The 10,899-nt window shown below is 62.5% G+C and overlaps 2 protein-coding genes across 2 annotated transcripts; both read left to right on the top strand.

Moving 5' to 3' along the window:
* Positions 1 to 6: 6 nt before the first annotated feature.
* Positions 7 to 8,650, top strand: SEPT5 (septin 5). The gene is made up of 12 exons (XM_006890448.1): positions 7 to 67; positions 214 to 224; positions 4,549 to 4,645; positions 4,740 to 4,826; positions 5,014 to 5,137; positions 5,247 to 5,381; positions 5,504 to 5,621; positions 5,756 to 5,857; positions 7,835 to 7,931; positions 8,039 to 8,174; positions 8,380 to 8,482; positions 8,593 to 8,650. Exons 1-12 carry the CDS (start codon positions 25 to 27, stop codon positions 8,647 to 8,649), a joined length of 1,110 nt encoding a protein of 369 aa, XP_006890510.1. The 5' UTR covers positions 7 to 24; the 3' UTR covers position 8,650.
* Positions 8,651 to 9,784: 1,134 nt separating this feature from the next.
* Positions 9,785 to 10,590, top strand: GP1BB (glycoprotein Ib (platelet), beta polypeptide). The gene is made up of 2 exons (XM_006890506.1): positions 9,785 to 9,794; positions 9,983 to 10,590. Exons 1-2 carry the CDS (start codon positions 9,785 to 9,787, stop codon positions 10,588 to 10,590), a joined length of 618 nt encoding a protein of 205 aa, XP_006890568.1.
* Positions 10,591 to 10,899: the final 309 nt, after the last annotated feature.

Here is a 10,899-nt window from a genome sequence, read left to right on the forward strand (position 1 = left end):
GCACGTCCCCCGCCGGCGGCCACCATGAGCACAGGCCTGCGGTACAAGAGCAAGCTGGCGACCCCAGGTGAGCCCGGCGCCCGCCCGCGCGCTCGCGCGCTCGCCTTTGTCCCCGCCGCGCGCCCGCTTCTCACCGTGTCTCTCCGTCTCTCCCCCGCCCGCCGGCCCGGACCTGCCCGGACCCGGACCTGGACCCGACCCCCGATCCTGCAGAGGACAAACAGGTAACGTGTGCGCCGCCTCTCAGTGCGTCCAGACACCCGGCCGGCTGTCACCCATTGTGGTTCCCAATGCCGCCGTCGCAGGGCGCGACCCCGCCCCCGCCAGCCGTCATCCCGCCCTGTCGTGATAGCCAGATTGCCCGCCTGGGTGCGCCTGAGGCTTCGGAGGGGAGAGTGGGCGCGATGACCCGATGACCCGGGTGGGAGTCTTGGACCCCTGACCTCCCAGCAGGGGCGGGCCGTCCTTCCTAGGATAAGGGAGTGGGGGCGGGGGCAAGAAGGGAGGGGTGTGCCTGTTACCCGCCAGTCCTGGCCGCTGGTCCAGCTCCAGCGTCCCCTTGCTGACCTGGCTTGTAGGCCGCCACTGGGGGTCCTGAAACTGGCCATGGTCACTCCAGACCATAGGCTGGGGGAGGGGCTTGAGATCTTTCAGCTGGCTGGCCGTGTCCAGCAGCCCCACAGAAGGGCTATGGCCAGCCCCCCTCCACTCCCCTGCACCTTTGTCCCCCACCTCTTAACGTGCTGATCTGTGGGGACTCCTCTTCCCCAGCCTGGATGCCTTCAAGGCCCTGTCTGAGTCATCCTGTGCCCAGCACAGGGCCTCAATCCAGAGGGTACGCCTAGGTTTGTGGCCTCCCAAAAGGGGCTAGCCTGGTCCCAGCCCTCTGGAGGACAGGGCTGGGGGTGTGGAGAGAAGGCTGGCCAGGACCCCCACTGTGAACACCCAGCTCAGGCCAAAGATGTGAGATCCTGAGGTTGGAGGAGGGAGGGGGGCCGACCCAGCTGGCCTCCTCACTGGCATGAGCGCAATCAGGTTTAGGGAATTAAAAAAAAAAAAAAAAAGCCATCGAGGTAGCCCCTGTTGGAAGTGGGGTCTTCACGCATGAGTGGGTGCCTGACAGCACCTTGGGAGTGCTGGCTCAAAGCTCAGCAGGCAGGCAGAAAGGCGTAATCTAGCAGGTGGGGTGAGAACCCAGTGTCCCTGGCTGCCCAGTGCTACTCCCAGGGCGGGGACATGCCCCCTCCAGGAGGATCATCGGGAGGGGCCCCTGAGCCCCGCCTTGCCCTTCCCACCAGGGCTTCCCCTGGGAGCTAGCCAGCAGATGCCTCCCCATGGCGGCAGGTCAGACAATGCCTGAGCCTACTACTAATTGTCTGAGATAGAAAAGGCTGAGGCTGGGGGCCTGTCCCCATGGCCTCTCCTGGGCTGTGAGTGCTTTAAGCTGAGCCTGTGGGGGCTCCAAGCTGCCGGGCTGCTCAGATTCTTTTGTTTATTGTTTTTGAGAATGGGGATCCCTGGAAGAGAACACCTCACAGGCAGGGAGGAGCCTCAGATGGAGACAAGGGACCCCAGAAACCTTCATTCCAGGACTTCTTAGTGGCCACTGTTGTCCTGGGTTTCAGGCCGTCCAGGCCTCCTATGGAGGACCTGTGGACCCTTACCCCATCCTGGAAGGACAGAGGCAGTAGGAAGAACCCCTGTCTCAGGCAGTAGGGACCCCCATGGCTTCTCAGTGGTCCCCCTCCTGCCTCAAGCAGTGGTGCAAAGTGAGGATTCTGTGGGTGTCCTGAGCCCTCCCTTGCCCCAGCGCCTTGTGCAGTGTGGGGGTCCCGTACATCGTCTCTGTCCCTCCTCACAGTGGAGGTTCTGTTGATTGCAGCATCGTTCCGAGCTGGCTCGGGTGATTCTAAGAATGGAATTGCCTCGAGAGCCAGGAGGAGTGGGTGCGCCTGTGTCATACGGCTCAGGAAGCCCTGCGGAGTGTTTGTTGTGCCTCCAGGACCAGAAGGGGCGGGGTGGTGGTGGCAAGGCCCCTTCTCCCAGCTCCTCTTAGGAACCCACCCACAGGCTCTGTCAGGTGATGGGATGGCCAGACAGGGAGCTGTGTGGGAGGTTCCTGCCTTCCTGACCTGCACCAAGGTCCCGAAATGCATGGTCCCTGTGAGGCTGTGCCTTACCAATGGGGAAACTGAGGCGGTGAGACAGCTGAGTGAAGGGGGCTCACCACAAGCTTTCTGGTAGCTGCTCAGTTCTGACATCCCAGCAAATCTGGATGGTGCTGGACTGAGGGGCTGTCTCTCAAACCGACCCCCAGTAGGAACTGTTTGGGAGGGAGTCCTCCCAGAAGCGTCCCACAGGTTCGAGTGACCGTGCCAGGGCCAGAAGAGAGGCTCCTTCAGAGCAAGAACTGCCCACCACACCCTCCCCATGAAAGGCTTTCCTGTCCCCAGCTATGGGCCTGCCCCTCCTCCCCAGGTGCCAGCAGCCTGGGGGCCCTACAGCGTGACCACAAGGCCTGGAAGGGGGACAGAGGCCTCTCTGCGGAGACGGCCTGGCGTGGAGAGCAAGCATCCTGGCCGCTGCCTCACACGTGGTCACCCTCAGCTCTTTCCAGGTCCCTTTGCAGCCTCACTGGTGCTGGTTTGTTGGGATTGGGGGAGGTGCCGGGGAAGGGTTTGGCCGCCAGCAGAGGGCGGTTGACTTGGATGTAGCCAAGATCCCTCAGTCTCCAGGGTGGCCACAGGGTGTGAGGGCTGTGCTGGCCCGGGCTCCCCAGCTTTCACGAACCCCAGCCTCAGTATCCCCTCCACCAATGACGCTCTTCGGGCGGAAAGAACCCGCTCCATCTATCGCGTTCCCCTCCAACCATTCCCTCTCTGTTGATTTCCAGTTCCCAGTGATCCTGGGGAGACAGTGGTCTCCAGAGGGCCGCGGCCATCGATTTCCAGAGACTTGGGGGCGGGGGGAGAAAAGCATCTCGCGCTCTGGCCGCTGTGAGCCTGGACGACACTTAGGGGACTTGGAGGCCTCTGCCCTCGCCCCTCTTCTCGCACTCCTCGGGGTGGGGGTGGGGATCCCCTCCAGGAGAGAACCCTCCAGATACACACATTCGCGCGCGCGCGCACCGGGCAGGGGGCAGTGCGCCGAGGGTGTGCCCGTGGGGAGGTGGGGACGCAGGGACACCTCCTCGAGCTCTCGCAAGCCAGCCCCGCGAGGAGGGAAGCGGGTGGTTGGGGTCGGTCCCTGGCGCCCTCTGGCGGGCGGAAGCCGCTCCGCGTCTCCGGGGAGGCGGGACACGAGGCCGCCGAGGGCCCCCTACCCGGGTGCGCCCGGGCGACTCGGCCTCGCCGCTCCTCCCCGCGTCCTCGGCGCCGAACCGAGGCCTCGGGACCGTCGCACGGTTCCGGGCAGCCCCGCCGCCTTTCGCCGCCCCGGCTGGGCTCGGCCCTGCGATTGCACCGCTCTCGGGTGGCTCCGCCCGCGGCCCCATTTCTAGGCGACTGTTTCCTGGCGACGACGCGGGGCGGGCCGCCTCTGGTCCCCACCCGCGCGCTCCCCGGGCCCTGCGAAGCCCCGCCTCGTCTCGGAGTGCGGGAGCTGGACTGGCTGGACCGGGCAATCTGCGCCCAGCTCCGGGGGAGGGGAGGGTGCCGCGGGGACAAGGGATGGCCCAGATGGCTTCTGAGGTCGCCAGCACCCCGGGTGGATGACGTCCTCTCTCCAGGCCTCAGGTCCTGCGGCCTTAAAACGAGGGGCGAGAACAGGGTCAGGGTAACACCACGCGTAATTCCCTGCGTCGGCCTGCCCCAAGCCTCGGGTCTGGTCTTAACTGGCTAGGGGACACTGGGTGGCAGCGATGGACTCGCTGGCGGCGCCCCAGGACCGCCTGGTGGAGCAGCTGCTGTCACCACGGACCCAGGCCCAGAGGAGGCTCAAGGTGTGTGGGGGTTGGGGGATGTGGGTCAGTATCCACGTGCGACCCCGGCACACCGCGTACTCTGGGCGTCAGTGGGGCCTGGGGGTCTGGGGTCCGCTGGGATGGTGGGGGGACGCCGAAACCGGCCTGCCAGCGGAGGAGGCTTCTCGCGCACAGCTGTCTATAAATAGCCCCTGCGCCGCCGTCTCCGCTGCCCCCGCGGCTGGATCGAGGCCAGCTAGGGCCTCCCACCCCCTAGTTCAGTTGGGAGGAATATCAGCTTCTCCATGGAGGCCTTTGGGTATGTCCGAGGGGGTCCAACGTGTTTGTCCTATGACCAACTGTTAGAAGGCCATGACTTTTGCTTGCTCTGCCTCGCACCCCCTACTCCTCCCCCCACAATCTCTGGGATCCTTTGAACTGCCCCCCCCCATTGAGGCGGAGGCAGGCTAGGAGTGCCTTCTGCCAGTTCACCCCTTCTCTCTGAGAGCAACCTTAGCGAACGAGCCTCACCCTATTTCTGCCACTGGAGCACCCCACCCCAGGGCCAGCAGGTGGGGAGAGGGTGCGTGGCAGCCCCCGAAGTCCCAGTGTGCCCCTAACAGTGCCCGCTCTGCTCTCCCCACCAGGATATAGACAAGCAGTACGTGGGCTTTGCCACACTGCCCAACCAGGTCCACCGCAAGTCGGTGAAGAAGGGCTTCGATTTCACTCTCATGGTGGCGGGTGAGTAGGTGGCCTGGGGCCGCTCCTCGGAAATGGCTGGGGTTTGCTGGCCAGTCAGGACCTAACTCAAGCTCTTCTCTGTACCTATCGCCAGGTGAGTCAGGCCTGGGGAAGTCCACTCTGGTCCACAGCCTCTTCCTGACTGACTTGTACAAGGACCGGAAGCTGCTCAGTGCTGAGGGTGAGTGGTTCCCCAGAGATGTCCCTGCCCTCTTGCTCCCCCTTGAACCCTTCCCAGGACACCTTTCCAGGTCCAGTCTGTCGCTGCTCAGGGTCAGGCTGAGAGGCCACGGCCAAGACAGAGGGTCCCCGCTGCCAGAGTGCAAGGTGTCCAGGATCTCAAACAGTGCCCTGCCCCTCCCCACCAGAACGCATCAGCCAGACAGTGGAGATCCTCAAGCACACGGTGGACATTGAAGAGAAGGGGGTCAAGCTGAAACTCACCATCGTGGACACGCCAGGCTTCGGGGACGCTGTCAACAACTCTGAGTGGTAAGCAAAGACCGTCTGGAAGATAGGCTCCCCAGCACACCCCCGCTTTCCCCCGGCTGGGACACTGGGCAGAGGTCCCAGCTGGGCCTCACTCTCCCTCCTGCTCCAGCTGGAAGCCCATCACGGACTACGTGGACCAGCAGTTTGAGCAGTACTTCCGGGATGAGAGCGGCCTGAACCGCAAAAACATCCAGGACAATCGGGTGCACTGCTGCCTCTACTTCATCTCCCCCTTTGGGCATGGGTGAGTGGTGGCACCCACCCACCCACACACACACACACACCCCTTCAGGGTCCCTCCCACTGGACTATCACTCCCCTTCACTGCATCCTCACCACATCCCGACCTCTGCTCTCCCTCTGCAGCCTGCGGCCGGTGGATGTGGGCTTCATGAAAGCTTTGCACGAGAAGGTGAACATCGTGCCCCTGATCGCCAAAGCCGACTGCCTCGTCCCCAGCGAGATCCGGAAACTAAAAGAACGGGTGAGTCAGCCAGGGCCCAGGGGCCAGGTAGGGTCAGCGAGACGGCCAGGCGTGCTGACGCCAGGGGTGACCACACCTGGCCTAGGGGACCTTGACCACCAGCCCCAAACCTGACCACCCTTGTCCCGTGGCAGATCCGGGAAGAGATTGACAAGTTTGGGATCCGTGTGTACCAGTTCCCTGAGTGTGATTCTGACGAGGATGAGGACTTCAAGCAGCAGGATCGGGAGTTGAAGGTGAGTGTGCAGCCTGGTGGGCTGGAGGAGGAGGTGAGGGACAGCGAGCCTGCAGCCAGAGGGCTTTGTCCTGTCCACTTGGGGCCCAGAGGGGGACAAGCACTGAGCTCCAGCCTGGCCTGGTAGGATGAGGCTTGCCCATGTCCCTGTCTAACCTGTTGGCATTTGGGGTCTTCCATCCCCACATAAAGGAACTCTGGTAGCTTCGTGGTAAGGAATCGGGCTGTGTACCCTAAGGTATGAAATTTTGATCCACCAGCCGCTCCATGGGAGAAGGAGGGGCAGTCTCCTCCTGTGCGATTTACTGCCTCTGAAAACCTGCTGGAGGGTCAGCTCTGGGTTGATTCAGACTCGATGGCACACAACAATAACAACAACATCCTCATCTTGGTACTCTGTGGGTGGTGGAGCACTTGCTTGGACTTCAGTGGGCAGACCTCCTCCGCCCACTCTCGACTTAATGGGCACAGCCTTCTCCTAGGCCAGGGGGTCCTCGTGATACAGTGGTTAAAAGCACTTGGCTGGTCCCCAAAAGGTCACCTGTTTAAACCCATCACACTTCTCCTCCAGAGAAAGATGTGGCCTTGTGTCCCTGTGAAGATTCCAGCTCACACTGGCCCTTCTCCCAGCGGGATCACAATGAGTTGGAATCAATTTGATGGCACTGGATTTCATTTAGGGAGGGGTGTGGCCATGAGTAGGAAGAGCGCACTACAGTGTTTACAGAATTGTAAGGCCCAAGGAATGGTAGCTTTGGGAGCCCTGTGTATTTGTTGTTGTTGTTATGAGCCATCGAGTTGCTTGGGACCCTATGTACAAAAGCCCTAAACCCTGGTCTGTTGTGTGCCAGTCGCACTGTCTCTAACACACCCATCCCAATTACCCCAGTCACTGAGTCAATCCACCTCATAGAGGGCCTTCCCCTCCTGCGCTGTCCTTCTCCAAGGACCAGTGTGTATTTAGGGTAGTTATAACCAAGCTCAATAACATCAACATAGAGAGATCAGCTGGCCCAGTGGACAGAAAGCGATGCTACCAAGCCAAAGGTGGGTGACTTTTAATCTGCGGTCCTCGGGCCTGTCTTTCATTGTTTTTGTTCAGACATTCCTCTAGGTCGTATAGCCCTGGTGTACAAGTTGCCGTACAGCGGTAACTTGTGGTTGCTGTGAGGCTGAACACTGTGACACTGATGTGTCAAATGCGTTAATGGCTGGTTACCCAATGCGGGCAGAGAGTGGGGTGGCGCTCCCCGATGAAAACAAGCTTGGAAGGAGGAGTGGCATCCACTTCCATAACAGCTTGCCTCTGGAAACCCTATGAACCTGGAGACAGAATGAAAGACACCCTAGCGTTGAGGACTCTCCTTCATAGGGTCGCTATGAGTCGCCTGTGACTCGATGGCACTTAACAACAACAACAACAACATAACCAAGCTCAGGGAGCCCTGGTGGCTTAGTGGTAAGGAGCTGTACTGCCATCCCAAAGGCACACGGTTCGAATCCACCAGCTGCTCTGCAGGAGAAAGGTGGATCGTGTCCTCCCGTGTGATTTACTGCCTCTTAAAACCAGCTGGAGGGTCAGCTGTGAGTTGTTTCTTACTCCATGGTACACGACAACAGTAACCATGCTGGGCCAGAGGGCCACTAGGTGCCCACCAGCAAGGTCTTGGGCAGGCAAGGCTCTCAGTCTCGGGCACAAAAAAGGGCCTGGTGCCAACACACCGGCTTCTAGGGGCGGAGAGGCGTGGCTCTTGATGGGTGGGAAGCGGAAGGGAGGGCGTACCTGATGGCACACAGCCTGGCAGATGCCTGAGAAGTGGCTGGTGCACCGGTGTATGGTCAGAGGGCAGCGGAAGAGCCATCAGGGAAACGATGCTTGATCGCTTTGGGGAGATGATGTTTGGGGAGGGCCAGCGAGGGTGCTGAGTGCCCATGACCCATAACCGCTGATACTGAGTATCCCTTCTCCCTCAACCAGGAAAGTGCCCCTTTTGCAGTTATTGGCAGCAACACGGTGGTGGAGGCCAAGGGGCAGCGGGTCCGGGGACGACTGTATCCCTGGGGCATTGTGGAAGGTAAGTTCAGGCCCCAGTGGTTACGGATTGGGGGCCGTGTGCCAGGTTCCGGGTGGGATGCCTCCTCCTCCAGGCAGCCCCCACCACTGCTCACTCCTGCCCCGCAGTGGAGAACCAGGCGCACTGCGACTTCGTGAAGCTGCGTAACATGCTTATCCGCACGCACATGCACGACCTCAAAGACGTGACTTGCGACGTGCATTATGAGAACTACCGCGCGCACTGCATCCAGCAGATGACCAGGTGAGCTGGCCCCGCCCACGCCCCTCCCCTCCGAACCCCTTGAATCCAAAACCCAGGGTTGTCCCAGTCAACAAGGTAGCGTCCCCAGTGCCTTGTCTCCTAGGGGGTAGTTCTGGGGACCTTGGCAGTGGTGGGGGTCACGTAGGTCTACTCCAGCCCACCTGTGGACCCCTCTCAGCAACCATATCCTTTCCTGGCTTCCCAGCAAACTGACCCAGGACAGCCGCATGGAGAGCCCCATCCCCATCCTGCCTCTGCCCACTCCGGACGCTGAGACTGAGAAGCTTATCCGGATGAAGGATGAAGAGGTAGATGGGACAATGGAGGAGGGGCGGAGCTGGGCGCCAAGGGGGTGTGGCGGGGTCCAAGGCCCGCCCCCCCATGTTTCTCACCCTTGCCCTTCCTGTCCCTCCCCAAGCTGAGGCGCATGCAGGAGATGTTGCAGAAGATGAAACAGCAAATGCAAGACCAGTGACCCCGACCCCACCCCACTTCGCCAGGGCTAGCCCATCCCTGGGCCAGCCCCTCGCACTCCTACAATTGACCTTGGATTTGCTGGATCAGACTGGCCCGGACCCAACCCCAATCTTCGAGGGGCTCCATCACATCATGGACTGCTCCTCAGCCCAGGCCTTCCACCACAGCCGCCCCAGCACAACCCTAATTTATTCTCAGCACCCATCTTTCCCCCACCCCTACCCCGCACCCCGCCATCATCTGCTTCCCCAGCCGAGCCCCTCCAGCCTCGGGGGGAGCAGGAGCTATGCTGGGTGAGACTTCCGAGATCAGCGCCCACCCAAGCGGGTAAATCAAGACAGAAGAGAACAGACCTCCAAGGCCGGCGGCCTCGGCCTCACACTGGGCCCCCAGTGCCGCAGAGCGGGCGGGCTTGGCTGACAGTGTGCCCACTCCTGCTGTGCTCCCGAAGTGGGCCGGCTTCCCTTCTTCACCCATGAATCGAGCTCAGTGGGAGCAGAGGGAATCCCTCCAGACGACTGTAGACGAGGAGCGGAGCGCACTGGGCCGGCTCCCGGGACCGCCCTCGCCCCTCCCCAACGCGCGCCGGCCCAGAGGGCGCCAGAGTCCGCGGGCGGTGGGAAGCCCCCTACCCCACGCCGCCACCTCCCTGTATCTAGACAACCGGCCACTCGAGGTCCTTCCTCCCCGGCGGCACTGAGGGCGGAAAAGGTCCCCGCTATCGCTCCGGGATCCCGAAACTTAGGCCTCTTGAGCCTTCCTCCCGCATGATCCCCGCCCCTCTCCCTCCACACACGCCCGGTGCTCCGTTTTGTTCCGCTATGAATGCCACGACCTGTCCTGGCGACAGGTGAACAATGTTGGGGAACGTCGCCACGGGTGTCGGTGTGCGTGTCCGAGTGCTGCGTGCGTCCCGGGAGCAGGAGGGGGCGGAAGCCCGGGTGGCCAGCGCGCCGGGAGATAGCGCTTTATCTGTGGCCGCCGCACAGCCTCAGAGTTATTTCTGGGGAAGCAGCCGTCTTGTGGTCTGAGCAGTGAGCTCTCTGGGGCCTGCTGGGTGGGGTGACCTTAGCTGGGCGATCCAGCTAACGCTTCTGGACTCCCAGAGCTAGCTGGGCGGCTGTTATTGCGCCATGGGCTCCGGTGAGTCTGGGTGGGGCGCCCTCCTGTCGTTTGGCTGCAGCAGAGGCGGTTTCCAGCCGGGGCACAAGGTTTAGAGGTTTTCGGGTGAAGGGGACCAAGAACCTCAGGATTTGGAGGCGAACTCAGGGTGCTCTGGGGACGTGCGGCGCGGGAGAGTAGCCTGGCTCACCGCGGCGATTCTTTTCCAGGGCGGCGGGGGCCGCTGAGCCTGCTGCTCCTAATTCTGGCCCCACTGAGCCGTGTGGCCGCGGGCTGCCCCGCGCCGTGCCGCTGCGCCGGGACCCTCGTGGACTGCGCGCGTCGGGGGCTGACAAGGGCCTCGCTGCCAACCGCCTTCCCGCCGAGCACGACCGAACTGGTGCTGACCGGCAACAACCTCACGGCGCTGCCTGCGGGGCTACTGGATGGCCTGCCCGCCCTGCGCACCGCGCACCTGGGAGCCAACCCCTGGCGCTGCGATTGCCACCTGCTGCCGCTGCGCGCCTGGCTGGCGGACCGCCCCGAGCGCACGCCCTACCGCGAACTGCGCTGCGCCTCGCCCCCCGCGCTGCAGGGCCGCCTGCTGCCCTACCTGGCGGAGCAGGAGCTGCGCGCCGCCTGCGGGCCGAGCGCGCTCTGCCCGGGGGCGCTGGCGCTGCAGCTGGTGCTTCTGGGCCTGGGGCTGCTGCACGCGCTGCTGCTCTGGCTGCTGCTGCGCCGCCTGCGGAGCCTGCGCGCCCGCGCCGCGCCCGACATGTCTCTGCGCTCCCTGCTGGCGGCAGAGGGGGCCGGAGCCAGCGTGTCTTCAGCCGAGTAGCTGCTGACCAGAGCCGGGTCGGCAAACAGGACCCTACCTTCAAAACCTCCCCCTAACCCGGAGAAGGGTCTTGCCCTTGGGTCCGTGGTCTCTGCCCCAAACACCGAAACCTCCCCACTTCTCCGATGCCCGAGCTTCCTCAACCCTAGCTAGGCGGACTGACAACCACTTGGGCCCGGGAAGTTGAGGGGGTGAATTGGAACTCAGACCCCGATTTAAGAATGGAATAAACCCTTCTCGTTGATGTGTGCGCCATCTGCCCTGAGAGTCCTTTCCACAGAGAAAAAAAAAACACCAAACCAACCGGCT

Source organism: Elephantulus edwardii, unplaced genomic scaffold (assembly GCF_000299155.1).
Source record: "Elephantulus edwardii isolate Elephantulus edwardi_28Jun2011 unplaced genomic scaffold, EleEdw1.0 scaffold00089, whole genome shotgun sequence".
Lineage (NCBI taxonomy): Eukaryota > Metazoa > Chordata > Mammalia > Macroscelidea > Macroscelididae > Elephantulus > Elephantulus edwardii.

Excerpts from the sequence above, each read along its gene's own strand:
- SEPT5 (XM_006890448.1), top strand. The coding sequence starts at position 25 with ATGAGCACAGGCCTGCGGTACAAGAGCAAGCTGGCGACCCCAG. Across the intron at positions 5,138-5,246 it reads GCTGTCAACAACTCTGAGTG|CTGGAAGCCCATCACGGACT; the intron begins GTAAGCAAAGAC and ends CTCCTGCTCCAG. Across the intron at positions 5,382-5,503 it reads ATCTCCCCCTTTGGGCATGG|CCTGCGGCCGGTGGATGTGG; the intron begins GTGAGTGGTGGC and ends CTCCCTCTGCAG.